Genomic DNA, 19,628 nt, shown 5'->3' with positions numbered 1-19,628 from the left:
TAGACATACTGTAAATCTAAATGTAATACAACTGTCTGACTGGATTATTATGGAAAACTATTGTACAATTCAGAAAGCAAAGAAGCAGATAAAAGAGAACAACTGCAATGAACGGCCTACACTGACTGACAGAACTGAAGGCAATTTTCTTACAAATAAAACAGCAAAAATCACCCCAGATCGAATAAGCGCCAAATTGATTAAACACTGAGGAATTACCACAGAATTAAAAATTCTACATATCTTTAACATTTGCTGGGTAAAATATGGGATACCAGAGGAATCGAAAATAGCAAAGGAACAAAGAGCTTTCCGAAAGGGGAGATTAAGCACAGATAATATTGTTGCACTGAAACACAGAATTCACAAAGATACAAGAATTTAATATGCAAACTCGACTAGCATCTGTGGATTATGAAAAAGCATTTGACAGAATTCACAGACAAGGCATGGGAAATTATGAAAAGAGGAATTCCTACACATCTGATCCATGTTGCAAAGGATGGTGGCACAATATAACCACTACTTAAGGGTAAAACAAAGAAAGAGACAACTAAAATTTTATAAAATCATGGTAATTGCTTGTTTATTATACAGGGCAGCAAGTTAGATGCTGAGAAAGAGAGATTTATGGCACTTAGAAGCATCAAAAACGAAAGTTCTAAAATCTGTTAATGGCTGCATTAGGGCAGACAAAATTAGAAATGAAGCTATAAGGGAAGAATTAGGAATCCAATCAATAACATAAAAGGTAATCCAATACAAACAAAAATGGAGAGAACATGTACTTTGTACTGTCTGAAAAGGGATGGAATGATTGAGGGGGACAGCTGAAAAGTAACTGAAAATATCTAGACAAAGTAAAGAACGACATATTTGAAAACAACTGAATAAAGCTGTTACCTTGAGTGTCTGCTCTGTTGCTAGTTCCAACGCTTCAATAGCTGCTGCATTCTTAATTACACCTGTCTTCTTATTTCTTTTGTTTCCATTTGTGCTCCTCGGATACTGATTCTCACTCTCACTCTCATTTTTTAAGCTGGCACTTTCAGAGCCATCTTCATGTACTGACTCTGTGTTTTCAAATCTATTACTACACACCTCCGGCTCCTTTTCACTTTCACCTGAAGCTTCAGATAAAATACTTGACGGTGTTAGTGACCTGGAACATACAAAATATGATGATAGAAGTAAAGTGGTTCAACCATATTTAACAATAAAGGGAACAATTCATACCTTTCATCACTCTCCATCTTGTCCTCCAATTCCTGGTTTTTATCAGTCTTTCCTTTCTTCTTACTGCCTTGCACATTACCATGCCCAGATGTACTACTGTGGCTTTGCATTTTTGGTAGCTCAACTGATGCGTCTTCATCAGATGATGGATCAGATTCCAAGTAACGTTCAGCTGCCATTTGAAATGCTTCTTGAAGATTCCCCACCATTTCAGTATATTCTGAAGCAAATAATGTGCAATAAAAATTAACAACCATAAAATGAATATTATAATGGTAACACATTATCCTTACCAATAAACACAAGTAAATTCCCAACAAAATTTATTTCAGTATAATATGCAAATTTCAACTGTATATGGAGTGAATATCCAGGATCAAATACAATGCAGAATTATTCAAAAAGGAGGAGCAGATTTGACAAATGTACCTGTCACAAACCACAAGAGGTAGAAACACAACTCCAACACTCTTTGACAGAGAAAATCTGAATGTTTTGAACAGTACGCACAGCTGTTGAATTCAAAGCCATAATGGTGCTGTCACTTGTTTGTAGCAATATGGTGACACCACAGGAACAATCTTTTGTGGGCTACAATTAGGAAAATCAGAGCACATTTTTGTTGAACAATGTGCATTTTTCAACAATTTCATAAAGATCCACCTCATGATAAGAGAATTTACTAGTAGCATTGAAAATTTGTAGAAGACAGTTGTGTCTGCAAACGTAAAAAAAAGGATCTTCCATGTACATAAGATGAGAATGTCAAGTGTTCCGAGGCAACTTACTAAAGAAGCTCTTTGACATCCACACTACAACAATGTAATAACTTTAAAACTATTCAACCAAGGATATGGCAAGTTCTGAAATACTGCCTGCATCACAAGCTGTACAACAAACTGCAGTTATTGCAACCACTGCATCCAGATGACCATAACAAAATATATGATTTGCACTGCAATTTCTAAAGGACATGGCAAAGGACAATTTTTATGGAAGATTAACAAAATGGTTCAAATGGCTCTGAGCACTATGGGACTCAACTGCTGAGGTCATTAGTCCCCTAGAACTTAGAACTAGTTAAACCTAACTAACCTAAGGTCATCACAAACATCCATGCCCGAGGCAGGATTCGAACCTGCGACCGTAGCGGTCTTGCGGTTCCAGACTGCAGCGCCTTTAACCGCACGGCCACTTCGGCCGGCGAAGATTAACATTTTTGGAGGAATCCAGTTTTTATCTTTACGTTACATTTAATCAATATATGATTAGATTTTGGGTGAGTGAAAATACTGATGTAGTTATTCAACATGAAAGAGACTTGTTGAAGGTTAATGTCTTCTGTACCATTTGTAAACAAAGTTATGGACCATTCTTATTCATTAAAAACACTGACTCAGAAATCTTTTGTGTAGATACACTAGAAAACTGGCTATTTCCCAAGCTTCAAAGTGATTCACACAATTCATCTTACTTTGACAATCACATCAGAAGTTATCTGAATAGTACTATTCCAGGATATTGGATTGGAAGAGAGCAGAAGATCAGTTTCATCATCAGTAGTCTTCCAAGTCAATGTGACTGGAAACAAAGAATGTTATTTAGACTGTTACAATTTATTCTCTTATAAACAAAAAATTACTTGAGTTCCAGCAAATTGCCAAAATTATTATTTATAAAGTTGTCTTCCACAACTTGTGTAGTGTCTCAACCACTGCACCACCTTCCTTAGGTGTCAATGTCACCAAAGATTGTTCAAAATTAAGAAGAAAAACGACCTGTCTCACAATATCCTCTAACTCGGCACTGGAATTTGGCATAGAAGTTACAACATTTACCGTATATACTCGAATAATCCGCGCATGTTTTTTCCCGAATTTTAGGACGAAAAACTGGCGTGCGCGGATTATTCGAAACATTGTTGGTACTGCTCCGCCTCCAACAATACATCCCATTATACTATTACATTGTTGCGGCCTCAGTCTCTGACGCGTCAGTAGCACGTTAGGAGTGAAGTATTAACGTCTTCAAACTTGTTAATTATGGCTACAAGTTCTCGTTATCGCTCGTACACTGCTAAAGAAAAAGTGAAAATTATTGAAGAAGCCGAAAATATTGGAAACCGTGCAGCAGGAAGAAAGTACGACGTGAGCGAGAGTTGTATTCGCGACTGGCGAAAAAATAAAACGCAGCTTCAAGAAACTAATAGTAATCGCCGGGCATTTCGCGGCCAAAAAGCGAAGCATCCGGATCTCGAGAAAAGGCTCTGCTATTATGTAGATGAGAAGCGAAAATACGGATGTGCGGTGACGAGTGAAATGTGCCAACTTAAAGCATTGTCTTTAGCCAAAGAACTAGGCATTACCCGTTTCAAAGGTAGCCGGGACTGGCTATCAAGATTTTTCAACCGAAATGGTTTAGGATTCCGGAGGAAAACTACTATCGCTCAGTGGCTTCCAGGCGATTAAGAGGAAAAAATAATGAATTTTCATCGTTATGTGATAAATCTGCGTCGTAAACAGTCCTATATATTATCGCAAATTGGTAATGCGGATCAAACGCCAGTCTATTTTGAGATGCCGCTCGACAACACAGTGAACAGGAAAGGAGAATCCAGCATCATGACACGAACTGGCGGCAGTGAGAAACAAAGATGTACAGTGATGTGTGTGTGGACGAAAGCTACCACCTTACTGATATTTAAAAGGAAAACTATTCCGAAAATATCAGTAAAAGGCAAACCGGTATTTGTGAGAGCGAATCCGAAAGGGTGGATGGTCAATGAACTTAATTGACTGGGTGACCCATGTTTGGCAACGTCGTCCTGGTGCGTTAATGAATTTACGCAACATGTTGGTCCTGGACAACTTCCGCGAACATACAACTAAGGAAGTGCGAGACTAATTACAAAAAGGGAAAACTTACTTGGTCATTATCCCTGGAGGCCTAACATCCATCCTACAACAACTAGATGTGTGTATAAATCGGCCATTCAAAGCTGCACAACAGCGATATACGCAATGGATGGCTGATGAAAACCATAACTTCACACCTAGTGGAAAACTCAAACGGTCGGATTTGTCCCAGATTTGTGAATGGGTGAAAAGTGCATGGGACTCCATTCCTCAACCACTGGTGGAAAAATCCTTCAAAAAATGTGGAGTCACAAATTCACTGGATGGAACAGAGGACGACGCTCTATGGGAAGATGGTGAAGACGACAATGATTCTCCCGCTAGTGATGACGATGAAAATGATGAAGAGTGGTAAGAGAGGAAACGTAACTCTATTGACTAAAATATTTTATTGCAAATACCGTATTAACAAATTCTTAAACAAGATAATTCACATTTCTTTTTTTACTATTGTAGGTACGCGGCTGGCGGTGATAATGTTCCCCAGCCGCCCGTCCGTCTAATGGGCCAGCCGGCCAGCGGCACGCCGCTGGCCGTCCGCCCACCCACCGGCTGGCCAGCTGCACGCCGCTGAATCGGTTGCTTTTTAACGATGTATCAACCTGCACAGCAGCGTTGCTTCAAACCAGTAGTTATTATACATACTTTTGAACACATCACAACGTTGGAACAATTTTTTTTTGTAAATAAAACAAATTAAAGCAAAAAATAATTTTTTTCCTATTCCTCAAAATTGGGGTGCGTGGATTATTCGAGTATATACGGTATAACAATAAATATTCCTGGATGGTAACAATAAACAAAAATAGAGATATAAAAAACTCATCTGTGGCTGATTAATATATCGTGTTCAAAATTAAAGCAACAAACCGCTATTTCTCTGTCCTGTGTCTAATTCATGATATAATCATACAAACTGTCAACAGATATCTGTACGATCCTGTTCTGCATACAAGACGGCTTTCTGGTCAACGGACAACCATGCCAACGATGACATCAGAGCATGTCAAAACGGGTAGTGTTCGCCGGAAAGTCCCTCATCCACATTCACTGTGAACATGGCACAAAGACGACCCCTACCAGACACACTGTGTTAGAGGGCCATGGGAAGAACGGAAGCAGGACAGTCACAAAGTGATGTTGCCCAATGGCTTCAGGTGAATCATTCTGTTGTTTCTCAGATGTGGCAACAACTTAGAGGGACCGAAACTGTATCCCAAAGACCAGCGCAGGGCTGAGCAAATGTGACATCAGAAAGAGAAGACCATTATTTGGTTGTCAGGGCAGGGCAGTATCACCTTGGTACTGTATGGCAGCTGGCATCTGACCTTGCAGCATCGACTGGATGTGTTGTATCAAGGCAAACAGTATACAGAAGGATTTGGCAGAATGGCCTTCATTGTCAGAGATATGCTGTATGTGTATCTCTGTCGCGCCTTTATGGAAAGGAACATCTAGAGTGGAGCCGTCAACATTCCAGCTGAATGGTCGAACAGTGGGCTAATATTCTTTTCACAGATGAGTCCCAATTTAATCTGGAGAGTGATTCTCAATGGATTCGCAATCTGGAGGGAGCATGGAACACTGTTTTGAGACCCAAACTTTGTGGAAAAAGACCGATATTGAGGAGGAACCCTAATGGTGTGGGCAGGGATCATGTTGACTAGTCTAAAACCTCCGCATCAAATTGTATGCGTGAATCAGCAAGGTTTAACTGCAGTCAGTTATTGTAACGAGATATTACGACTTAATGTGTGGCTGTTGCAAGGTGCTGTGGGCCCAGATTCATATTGATGGAAGCTAATGATTGACCTCATAGAGCACAGAAGGTTGTTATTTTCTCGGAAATGGAAGATACTGTACGCATGGTGTGGCCTGCTCACTCTCCCTATTTGAATCTAATAGAGCATGTCTGGGATGCACTAGGGAGATGGTTTGCATCACGTCAGCATCCACCAATCCCTCTCCAAGACTTTCAAACAGCATCACAACATGAGATTGAAGACATCATTCACAGCATGCTCTGTAGTTGACAGGCCTATATTGCTGCCAGAGATGATCACACCCCATACTGAGCACATTAACCAGTTCTCAGAGTGTGTCTGCAAATGAGTTAAGTTAGAAAAAACAAAGAACATTTCTGTCTACCGTTATGCGCATTGCAGTTGTTTATGTTCTGTATTCCTGACATTGTTTCTATTTTACTGTCATCTGTTTACACAGTTTTGTGGCAAAATAAATGCAACCCTGCAAAATTTTTGTTTGTTGCTTTAATTTTGGACACCAGTGTATGTGGCACATACACATATGGAACAGTTCAGAGCATATCACCAGCTTTGTAGCATTCCTCTTTCTCTAATTTAAGAACACATTTACACATTCTTACACACATAACCACACAGGTAACAGTGTCTGAAGTAATTCTCTTTCTCAGGGTGATTCTGTACCATGCAAAATTGAGAAATACAACCTGATAAGAAGATCAAAGCAGGGTTTGGAATGATTGATTATCTTTTATGGCTGTAGCTCCATAATGGTACATTTCCAACTGTGGTTATTTGGAAAATATGGCTGGATTCAACATCCCCTATTCTGCTTTTTTTCTCTCCACTTTGTATTTAAAATGTTTCCTATAAACTTGCATACAAATTTTAACATAAATAATGACATTGTTACAACCTAACAACATCAAACACTTTCACAAATTAATCACATTTGCAAGAATGTCAGTGGTGTAAAGCATTTGCTAGCAAATGTACATATATTTTATGAGACCACAATATCAGATTAATGGGTTACCTACTATGGTTTAACGTTTAGGCATTTATGCTGATTAAGGTGGCAAAATAAAATAAAATCAGGCTGCCGTCATAAATTAAATAAGGAGGAAATATGCAGTGCATTTCTTCAGCTAATAAAACTTCACCAATAACAAAAGATAAACTGAAAATCTTCTGGAAATAGTACTAACCATTGTCAGTACCATTGTACTGTCGACAATTGTCCACAATCAGTTGAAAGTCAGCCTTAAACTCAGCAAAGGAGAGATACTCTCCATCATCAAGCTTCTCTTCCATTTTTTGAAGATCCATGGGCCTTGTAATAATAGAATAATATCGCGGTGCATATTTTTCGTCCACTGCATCGAGAAAAGGCCACGCATCCTCGTGTGCTTTAACATGTTCTAATATTTTGTACATGCCTGTTTGCAAATCTTCTTCACTTTGCCTGAAACTACATAAATTGGAAAAGATCTACCAATAATATCATTGCTTCCAAAATGTTAGAGAAAGTGCAGAGAATGCAAAATAAAAGAAACAATATACTTCAAATGAATAAACACAAAGATGATCAAAACAATAATGTTCAACAACTTAACACAATTTTGGCTTAAAACTAGCTTTTTTTTAATGATTCACTGATAACATTGTGTTCTCTAAATCTCACTGTGCTAACACTCGCGAATTTGGAATAAATCTACGTAAACGTACAGAGAGTACAGCTTCGAAACTGCATGAATAGTTGACTATGGTTAAACTGCTACACAACATATGCTTATTTGGATAATGAGGTTGCCATTTCCTCAGTTACATTAAATACTTGCATTTTATCCACTACTGTTAGCTTAATGTCTGCATGACTGCACCGATATTTAGCAAACATCGATTACACACATGTGAGAACTTTTGCCACTTAAAGATTTATGCGCCAGATTAAAGAACCTCACTACAGATCATGAGCAAGGTGGAAAGGTCGAATTTATAGCTCTGATCAGAGCTGTCAACACAGTCATGCGTGTATTAGCCACCAAGCCAAAACAAAATGTCAGTTGAACTATAATATTAGGGAAATGCACTGTACATGCATAATATGATGCTCCATTCCAGTGTGCAATCTTATGATTACTGCCAGGAGAATGCTCTCAATTGAAATGGACTTTAACAGATGAGCAGTAGACCATGTGCTATGTCAATGCTGTAATGGCATTTGATAACTAACAAATAATTTTAATTTCACTGCAATGACCATTAATCTTTACTTCTGGCACCAACAGGTAATTTTTTTTCTTCTTCGAAATGGGATAATAATGGGATTTCTTTCGGGAGTGAACTAACACTGCCTGCTCTACGTAAGTTGTGTGGCCAGTTACATTACCATTTGGACTATGATTAGTCATTTATTAGTACGTTCTTCAAGTGTCACTCCGGGTCATTCAGGGTTATCTATTACATAAATTTGAGTTCAGTTTTATTCCTGGGGGTGCAGTTTGTCAACATCATGCCCTATTTTCTGCTAACGGTAAGATTCTATTCACACAAAAGGGATGCAATAACATTTTTAATTTCTCAAGCAGAAATTTCTGAGCCACACTACCAAGGCCTTCGAATGGTCACAGCATATACTAGCATGATAGTTTTTGTTATTTACCTTTGTTAGTACTTCATTTGTGTGAGAGGCGCTTAACAAGCAGTACTGTGGAAAATGAGGCAATATCACACCGTAAGCCACTTACTCAAAAATTTGAAGGATCAGAAACAATGGAATAAATCTCTGATGAGAGGCAATTTTCTTGTATCCATTTTTTCAATTCATTACTGGTAAAAACAGAACCCTTAAGGATTACTTTGTTATCTGTCTCTCACGAAACCTTTTCTCATGAACGTGTAGATGGACCTATCAGCTGGAAGAATTTCATTTTCCTCACTAGTTTTATTTGTTTGTGTGGGAAAATCACATACACCTAATGTTGAAAACAAGACATCACCAGAAAGAAAATGAAAGGGCAACAATTTATCTCAAATGTCTACTTTCATAGATTATTTTCCAAGTTGCTGCTTTTATAAATATTACCTATTGTCATTGTGAGCTATGACTGCAACTGTAATTTTTGATATATTGTGTTTAGGTGTTTTATTACAAGAATTGTTCATTAGACAAAAACATTTGCAGAAGGAAGAAGGAAAACAAAAAGTTGTAAGTTTAGGGGTTTTCTCCCTCTGGCATTTTATTTATTGTATCTCACTTTAAACAATGTCACTGTCATCATTCTATTGCTGAGGTATAGGTATGCTCTCATTAATTCCAGAATGGATTTCTATTATGCAGTGGAGTCTGCACTGATTTGAAACTTCCTGGATAATTAACACTGTATGCTGGACTGGGCACCAAATTGGGGACTTTCATCTTTTGGGGGTAAATGTTCTACCAACTGAGCTATCCAAGCAACTGACATCCACCCACACTGTCTCGGCACTAACCTACAGACTCCAACTTACATTTATATTTGTTGAACAGCTCTATTTTTTTAAATGGATTTAATTTTTTACTTAGTTCTTTTGTAGGTCTACGCTTCTCTCGTGGCTTTTCAGAAATATTATGAAATGCGTAATGCAAATTTGATAAATTCTAACTTTGGATGGTTGAATGGGGACACAAGACTTGCCCATCTCAAATATGTGTGGCATGCATTAACTGTTGTACCCCCCCACTTGATCAAATCGACTGAACCTAAACTTAGCATGAACTTGTGAAGTGAAAAGGAAAAACCATAAAAACTTTGGACCCAGTTAATATATGCAATAATAATATCACTGAATGGTTTAACAACCACTGGAAACATTAGGAACAGACAGGTTGAATACGTTACAACTAACAGCAAGAGTTAGTTCAAATGAAAATTTTGTTAAGTCAGTGGTCAATCAGCAACATGACAGCACTGAAATTAATTCAGCAAGTAAGGAACAAAATGTAACAAGGAAGGAAAATCAAAACCAGAGATGTCACCATTCCTACAGCAAAGGCAGATTAGGAAAATATATGGTTATTCAGAAAATTATTCAACTTATTGATACGAGAAGAAAACACACAAACAAAGATGATGTGGTGGGAAGGGAATGATGCTGATCAGTTAGAAATTAAACAAACAGAAGTGTAAATAAGTAAAAATTCTTGATGTATAAGGCAAGCTTTAATGTCATAAATAAAAATGTAAAAAATAAGAACTAATGCAGTGAACATATAAAGGCCAACTCAGAGTACACTGTTAAGTGTGGATGGATGGATGGATGGATGGAAGGAGAAAATCTTAAATATGTACAATACTGAAGATGTATTATATGGAATGATCAAAGAGGAGGTAAGTTAATGTGAAAGGAAAAGGTAATACATTAACGTAACAAGAGTCTTACAGGGCACTAAATGACAACATTTTCAAATACACAGAGAACCCTTGAGATGCTATTAGATGTGATTAAATAATTGAAGACCTGGAAACAAAACATTACTTGATCTGGGTCCAATATCTTGGAACAACCTGAAGTAGCGCAAGACTTCCAGAGAAGCATTAGCCTCATACTACTGGCAAAGCCATAGGTGAAAGTGAACGACTCTTCAGAATACTTTGTCTAACATCCCAATGTCCATAACGCAAATGAGACCTAGAGAATGTGTTTTACAATGTAAGATGAAATAAGATTTTCAAAGTCCCCAGAAAAACCAAGATAAAGCAAAAGCTAAATGGGAAGAATAAAAATATATACTGGCTAACTTTTATTACGAAAGGTGTAAAGTAGGAATATAACTTACTAATTGTTGCATAACTTGCACATTGGAGAAGAAATAAAGAAAGAAAACAAAATTTTTGTAAGAGGAACGTGGGTTTGGCATAAATAAAGGAAAGTAATGAAGAGTAGTAGGAAAATAGCAACATGTTAAACACCAAAAATGAAGAGTTAATGCTGGCAACGAAAGAAATCTGTCGAACGTTAGATAATATGGCCAGAGCAAGGAACATATCAGCAGATGGGGACAGATGAAGAAAACTGCATTTAACAAATTAGATCTACTTACAGCAAATATTAGCAGAGAACTGAGAAAGAATTTTCTGAAATAGCACACTTGGAGCAAGCATTTTATGTAACTGGAGTGTGGACTGTGTGAGAAAAAAATTGGACACATTGAAAATTAAGGCACATTAAAAATGTGACATTAAAAATTAAGGCATGTTCAACTGCTCTCACTAGCTTTCTTAATAATGTTAGATACTTGGAAAAAAATTCTCTTTGCTCTAGTTCTTCAGTTTCCTTATTGGCAAAGCATTTTGATGTACATGAACCCCCGCTGTGGCAGTGGATTTTTGTTCCTTTGTAATCTAGGCTTCTGTAATTATCACTAGTTACTGTTTTGCTCTCTGGAAACTACTCAACATGAAGAATCCTTCTTGCACACCAGTTAACACTGGCCGTAACCTTTCTTGTGTATGAAAACGAATTTTTTTTGTTGTTGTGTAGGGTGTACATGGTTCTAGCTATAGTATTGATGGTTGTTCTGTTTCTGACATGGAGTGGTGAACCCATGACTCAGCTGAAGTAACAAATCCATTTTTGCATTTAGTTTTGGTCAGCATGTAACAAATATGACACACATCTTGCACAGTACTCTCCCACAGACTATTCTTCAAGTAAAATGTTATGTATGCATTCTTGTGATGTGCCTGTTGCTATACTACTTTATATATATATATATTTATACTATTTTAGTGACATTCAATATTACATGAAGTCTGTTCAAAAAATTCCAGAACTTTGTCCACAGAATTTTTCTATGCTTGCCTTTTACTTACTGTGCATGGTCTCCTTCAAAATACTCTCCTCTACGATTGATACAATGCTCCCAATGCCGTTTACACTTCCAGAAGCAGTCTTGGTACACCTTTTGTTGGATCATGCAAAGCACTGTCTGTGCATTTTCTTTTACCTCGTCTATTGTTACAAATGTTTGTCCTTTAAACGTCTCAATACCATAACTGTAAACCCATGTCTCATCACCAGTTAGGATTATCTTAAGGAACATCTCATTCTCATTTATGTGATCAAGAAGCACTTCGCAGATCGCAAGGTAAAGGTCTTCCTGGTCTTGATTCATAAGTCGTGGGACCTACTTGGCAGCAACACGATATATTCCAAGATGCTGTGTCAGGATTTCATGATCCAACTAAAATGTCAAATTATTTTTGTGACATGAGTGCTGTCAGTAGACGTCAAAAGGTGTCCTGAACGAGTGTCATCTTCAACTTCCGTCTGACCATTTAGAAACCGTATGAACCACTGGTAACACTGAGTACAGCTTAAGCACTCATCAATGTAGACTTCTTGCGTCATTTGATGTGTCTCTGAGCTTCTCTTGACTTTCATGCAAAATTTATTGCAGAAGTGTTGCTCCTCTAACTCAGCTACCTCGAATTTTCGCAAACTGTGTGACACAACGTTCTACTCAATACAGTACTGAACAGTAACTGACAGACATACAACAATGCAACTTCCCGCAGTTACATATTAAACACAGGCGTGTGCAGGGATGCAACCATATTTCACTCCGACATAACACTAGCATGAAATTACGAATGTTTTAGAATTTTTTGAACAAAACTCGTATTGTACACTTTCTCGGCACTTAGGTCTATGGCTACAGATTTGGGATGTGTTTCAACTTCAAAGTCAAAGAATTTTAAGATGACATAACATTGTAGACTACCCATGTAAATAAAATACATGCAAAACACCTATTTTCAAAATCCATATAAATAAATCCAAACTGCAAAATGTGCAAAAAAATAAAATAAAAATAAAAAATTAAAAAGAATACTATTTCATATTAATGCAATATATGCATAGTGCTGGGAATTTTTCACCTTGTCATAGTATACGTTTCTCTTGTCCCCGTGACTCCAAACATATGAGTACATATGGAGGGGTTCAAAAAAAGATGAAGACAACATAATTAACATCATTTAATATGGTGCATTTTCAACTTCCTGATACCTTACAATGATATTTGAATTATAACTGATCTGACCACGCTTGATTTGTTACCTGTGTTCACTGCTTCAATTCTGTCAATACTTCTCTCCTACATTCCAATCTCCACAGGTGTTCTCCTGTTTACTGTTCGGAGAAAGGATATGCTGGTGAAATAGTTTAGCCACAGCCTGGGAATTGTTCTAGCAGCAGTTTCTAACTCCACAGTGGAGTGTGTGCTACTGTGAAAGTTACTAATAATTTAAACCTGTGTGTTGGACTTTGAATAGAGCCCAGAACATAACCCATTGCAGACAAACAAATTACCGATAGATTTATACAGGCAAAACTAAGAATCTGACTCCACACTATAGTCGATAAGATTACTGTCCAAGACCGTAAATAGCCAGGATTATACCTTCCAGCCTGTAACAAACTTTTCATCTATCAGAAAGTTTTGTAACAGCCATCACTGCTCTGCAGAGCAAAAAATTCATAATGATTTGATCAAGGCTGCCTGATCAGTGTGCGGTGAATCCTGCGAGTTCAAATATGAGTAGCTGAAAGAAAGTTTGCCATTCTTCATGAAGAAATATCTGCAGTGTTTGAACAACTGTGGAGATGCTGGCAACATAGCAGCCATTAGTGTTACATATGAATTTCATGTGTTTCATAGAGGATTCAAATCTTGGAGCACTTGACCAATATGCTTTCTCTTTGATTTGCTAACCACTTTAAATGACCTTGAGAACTGCATGCCTGCCTACACAATTTCCTGCCTGTGCTGTTGTCTGAAGAACAAGGTCCCAAGGCAATGTTGTTACCACACAACTGAAAACAAAAATAAAAATAAAAAGGGAAACATCTGTGTAGATAGTGCCTCAAGAATTTCCATATACCACTGCTGGAGCAGACTTGCTTACAGCAGAGCTGAGTGTCACTCAGCCTAGCCTGGAAGGAAGGAAACCTGTTGCAGGAGTGGTCATCAAACTACAGCTCGTGGGTCACATGCAGGCCAAATCAAGTATCTAAGCTGTCAGCAATTCTCAGTTGAATTTTAAAATAATATGCTTCTAGTGACTAATAGCTGAATCCAAAAAGTCAACAAATATTAAAAAGCTTCCTAAGTGTGTTGTTTTTCTGCTCAGTAACAAACAAAATTACTTACAGAGAGAGTAATATTCTAAGATGTGTTAATTTTAATTGACATCAGAGAGCTGGGCCGAGAGCTAAGTGAAGTTGACCGCTTACCTCGGAGTCACTGGGTAAGTAGTGCGGCCACTTCAAGATTGGAGGATTGAGATGAGGGATTGTTTTCTTGTTTATCTTCCAGTTCTGACAACTCAAATGCATGTGCAACTTGTACCGACCAGCTTCTACCATATACATTTTGACACAAAACGTAACAGGGATCCGTGAACACTAATTACAGAGACAGTCATCTCCAAATGTGGTACACATTTGTAACAATGAAAATGACCTTCAACAATGGCTCTCGTAATGCAATGCAATGATGTGTAGAAAAATGACATTTCATATGTTTAGTAATTATTTGTGACTATGTCTTTTATTGCATAATACATTTAAGTATACGTACAATTACAGTTATTCATCAATTAATCATCTGTTCACACAGGCAACAAAACAACACTTCATCATGCAATTACAGTGTCACAACTTTGGGATCACTGAGGGTGGGAGCAATTTGAAACAGGGACCAGTCCACATGGAGCATTCTGAATAGTGCTGATTTAACAATCCGTCACCAGCGGTGAACTTGTCACGGCCTTACTATAGCTAGTCTATTGAGTGCACATTACATACTAACTTGCGTAGGTTACCAATCAATAATACGAGTGGTAGATATGTGGCCCGAGCAGCCATTCCACAACATCAGTATTGGCTCTTGAGCAAAACAGTTTGATGACTGTGGCACAACAGTGTAAGCATGAAGTTCAGCATGGAAGTAGAGGAAAATGCCTGCCTATATTTCTTGGACATTTAATACAGAAGAAATCAGATGGTACACTTCAGTATTGTGTATACCGCAAATACACACATGTGGACCTTTACCTAAACACTGGAAGTTGCCATCATCTGGCACACTTTTGTTCACAGAGCTTGAGCGCCCTGTGACAAAGAGAGCTTACCCTCATAGCTATAACATCCACATGAAACTTTCTGCAAGAACCACAACATACAAGTGTGAATAAAACATACACTCAGGACAGATGAGTAGGAGGAAAAGGAAAAGACGGAATACAACAACAAGGGCCTGGCATTCCTACAGAGTGCTTGAAGAGACACCACCTAGATTAAGAGGATTCTGAACAAGCATAACGTGAAGTTGGTCTCTCTCCCTGGTTTTTAAAGTAGCACTTACCACTAGCAACAGAGAGAATGCCTGCAATGGCTACACCAAGTTGTAAATGGGACTGCAAATCAACTGAAAGACAATTCAGCTTGTTAAGTGGGAGCAGATGTGTTACTTTGGAAATGCATCAATGCTGTCTTTAGATATGTATATCTTATTTATATAAGCAGAACATCTTTCAATACTACTGCTTCACAGTTCTGCAGAGGTAAAATCCTCATTGCTTATGTATGCACTTACATAGTTGTACCACCTGATAATTTTGTCCTAAAAGATAAGAACACAAAAGCACCAATTAGGTCTCTCATCATGCACAAATATCTTCAAGGGTAAACAATTCAGTTTAATCTTCTGACACCAACCCTTCAGTGGTGGGTGGGAGATATGTGCGCTACAACAGAACTAAGAGATGTGCTTGCAGCAGAGTAGCTACCAGCAGGGTCCAAGTGGCCAGGTCTTAGTAAAGGAGACAGAAAGTGAGTCCCACAACAATGGCATGATGGATCTCTCTATAATACAGTCAATGAAAGAAGATCCCTGACAGTTGCAGTGGGGTTGGCTAAGCTGCTTCAAGTGTCTACCTCAACCAATTACGTAATATGACATTACATACGTCTCTATGGCAACGCTTCACTTTGCCACAGCTGTATCGATGACTATCGTTACTGCCTGCAGTTGTCTGCACTTTGCAGTTGAAAGGTCGCAACAGGGCTGCCAGCTGTCAGGGACCTTCTATCGCTGACTCTACTACAGGTGAAGAGATGCCAACCCCCCCTCCCCGATTACAAACCTGATAGGAGCCAATGCCAAAAACATGCAATCCAGGGTTTTCCATTGACAAGGTATCTAGATATTCTTCTTCATACATCTCAAACTTAGATTTATAAAGCACAAGGGAATTACGTAACACATTAAATTAGTGAAGCTGCAAGCCATACTATTTTCATCAGAAAATGAGGAAGTGCGGCTGCTTGTCCTGGGAACCTTGCCAACATGCCAAAATAAACAGAAAGATAGTGCACAATATTTGCTAACAATGTGAGAAATACGTAGTGAGAGGAAAATTTGGACACACTATGAGGCACTTTAGGACAAGTCACAATGAACTGGATATTCAAACATGTTTGATAGCAAAATTTAAGTTCCTAGGATTCTAGACGAAAAGGAAAAAAATAAATAAAAAATACACTTTTCTGAGCCATGTGCCAGTTTTCAATTTCTCAGACCATCAACAGATGAAATAAAGATGCTGGGATTCAGATAATTACAGAAACTATAAAGTTTCCAAGCAGAAAGCTGATTGTGTCACGATTTTGAAAAAGATATTGAAGCAAAAAGTGAGGCACGGATAAAATCTTTACTGTAAAAGTCACCCTACGTCATAGCAGTATTTTTATTTTTTGTTTACCATTGGGGACACAGGAGAGAGAGTGAGACAGGGGGAGAAAAAGAGAGAAATACTAGTTGTTTCACTGGAACATTATCTTCAACAACTAGGAAAGTAATCAAATTTCATGGATTTTCTGTCAAATTTTATACTGAGTATCGAGCAGAGAACCACCTCTGCTAGGACCTTGCCTAGTCGGCAGTGCGGGTCTCCCGCATCGTCCCACTCATCATCATCATCAAACATCATCATCATCATCATCATCTAGCAGAGACACCATCTCTGTTTCATCTTAATCAAATAATTCGATTAATGAGATGTGTGCCAAGTCATCGGATAGTGAGATGTAAACCAATTGATCAAATGAAAGCAAAAGGCACTATTATTTACAATTTTCATCACGCTACACAATTATACACCTATGTTATAGGTTTGCTTCCATAATCTGTAAAATCTCCCTAAACTCAGAGGACTTAAAAGGCTTTAGAACACAGTGATCAGTTGGTTGCATGGTCTGGTTTGATATTTAGGTTTTTGACATAATTCTGCTGTCACAGTATCCTATTAGATATGTGACTGGATCAAGAATTTCTTGAGGAGTGTAACCTAGTGCACAGATTACATGGAAAATGATTGGAAATTATCAATGCAATTAAAATGTTGCTAGGAGGTGTTACACAACTTCTAACTAGTTTCATGTTCAGACCAAGAGGGCTGAACAAAACTAGAGTGGTCTGCAAGTGAAAAGGCAGTTGCGTGATGCAACCTGCTCAGAGAGACAGAATACTTTGCAATAGCCCCAGTCACGCTTGGCTCTTGCTACTCGTGATGAACACTGCAGAGACTAAGTACCTTCCCTCAAGTAACATGAAAATAAATGTTGAATAAGCACAACCAAGTCAGATATGGCAGAATGATGCTATTAGCTGAAAAGTCATGGCACACGGTCCACTGCACCACTACCTGTCTTGTTATGTGCACACTAATATAATGGTTAGTGCTTCATCATCTGTCTAAAATCACTATTGGATAGAGATATGAGAGGTGCCTATGGCTAGACCACTGTTCTCCTCACCATTAACACAGTTTTCAAATGAGAAACTGTTACTTCTCCTTGGTAACTATAAAACATATAGCAAAATGAAAAAATCAGTACTTCGCACAATGACTGGTAGCTAACTCACAACATAATCAAATGAAATAGGATGTGCATAACTGGATGAAAATCTAATATATTGTTTCATTACAGCAACATTCCTCTAGTGTTTCATTCTAATTCTTTGATGTGGATTACAAATGCATAATACTTTTCTTTTCATCTACAACTATACCCACACGCTGCAAACAACTGAAAAGTGCACAGCACAGGGATTTCCTATTGTATCAGTTATTAGAGCTTTGTCCCATTCTATTCATGTATGGAGTGCAATTGCATGAACACTTCAGTGGATGCTGTAATTAGTCTAATCTTTTCTTTGCAAACACTACAGGAGTGACACATGGGTTTTTTAGTACAGTCTTTGATTCATTACTAAAAGTTGGTTTCTTGGAACTTTCTAAGTAGGCATTTTAGGAGATAATCTGCATCTATCTTCAAGTGTTTGCCAGTTCAATTTTTTGATTGTCTCCATGATGCTATCCCGAGAGTCAAATAGCTTTGTGATCGTACATGCCACTATCCACTGTATATGTTCAATGGCTCCCATTAGTCCTATCTGGCATGTGTCCAACACAATTGAGTAATATTTCAATATCGGACATACATGCGATTTGCAACTAGTCTCCTTTGTAATTCAGCTTCATTTTTTCAGTATCCTACACATGGATTGGAGTTTGCCACTTGCCTTAGCTATGACTGAGCCTATATGATCATTCCATTTCATACGCCTACAAATTGCTACACCCAGGTATGAATTGATGATTCCAAATGTGATTGACTAGATATTGTAGTCACTGACTACTACATTTCTGCAGTTTCTGAAGTGCGCAATTTCAAATTTCTGAACACTAAAATCAACTTTTGCATCACTTTGAAATATGACAATATTTGGGCAGTTTTTTCATACAGTACCCGATTATAAAAAACTCCATCATCTGCAAAAAGTCTGAGGTTACTATTAAATTATCATCATCTGCAGTCATTACTACACAACATTAGTGCCAAGGGTCCCAATACACTTTCCTGGGACATATATGAAGTCATTTCTACATCTGTCGATGACTCTCCATCCAAGGTAAAATGCTGTGTTCTTCCTACAGAGAAATTCTAAATCCAGTCACAAATTTCCTAGATATCCCACAGAATTGTACTGTCAAAAACAGCTGTCAGTTTCTCTCTAAGTAAAATGCTTTTTGGAATTCAAGAAAAACATGCTCCTATTGGTCTGCCTTTATCCACGGCTTGCAGGATGTTGTGAGAAAAGTGAGAGTTGTTTTCCACATGACTGATGTTTCTGTAATCTATGCTGCTTGGCATGGAAGAGGTAATTTTGTTGGAGATACCTCATTACATTTAAGCTCAGGATATGTTTCAAGGTTCAACAACAATTGTATATAAAGGGAAATTGTCAGTAATTTTGTGGATCATTTCTGCTACCATTTTTGTAGATGGGTGTGATATGCACTTTCTTCCAATCACATGGCATGTGGTTTTTTTTTTTAATATGGTATGCTACAATTAAAATGGGGGGCTAACTAAATTGTAAATTTGGTACAGAAACGGGCAGATCCTTTAGGAGTTTTTTCAGCAGTTTCTCAATGATACGGATACTGAAATATATTTCACTCATCTTTGCGTTGGTACAAAAATTAAATTTCATGTAGAAATGTTTACATTTTATACCAGCAGCACAATAAAATCACTCAAATGAGGGGAGAGGAGGGAGTTGATGGAAAATCATTCTAGCCTTAGTTACTTGATT

General features: G+C 37.9%; 1 protein-coding gene across 1 annotated transcript in view; it reads right to left on the bottom strand.

The window, feature by feature from the left end:
* Positions 1–19,628, bottom strand: part of LOC126259262 (mucin-12) — a 310,106-nt gene that overhangs the window by 53,700 nt on the left and 236,778 nt on the right. The window contains exons 9-11 of the mRNA XM_049955895.1: positions 7,123–7,385; positions 1,237–1,456; positions 904–1,162 (exon numbers count right to left, since the gene is read on the bottom strand). Of these exons, the coding sequence (XP_049811852.1) occupies positions 904–1,162; positions 1,237–1,456; positions 7,123–7,385 (742 nt within the window). The remainder of the gene's footprint in view (positions 1–903; positions 1,163–1,236; positions 1,457–7,122; positions 7,386–19,628) is intronic.

This window comes from Schistocerca nitens, chromosome 5 (assembly GCF_023898315.1).
Source record: "Schistocerca nitens isolate TAMUIC-IGC-003100 chromosome 5, iqSchNite1.1, whole genome shotgun sequence".
Lineage (NCBI taxonomy): Eukaryota > Metazoa > Arthropoda > Insecta > Orthoptera > Acrididae > Schistocerca > Schistocerca nitens.
This window is presented reverse-complemented; position numbering and strand designations above follow the sequence as displayed.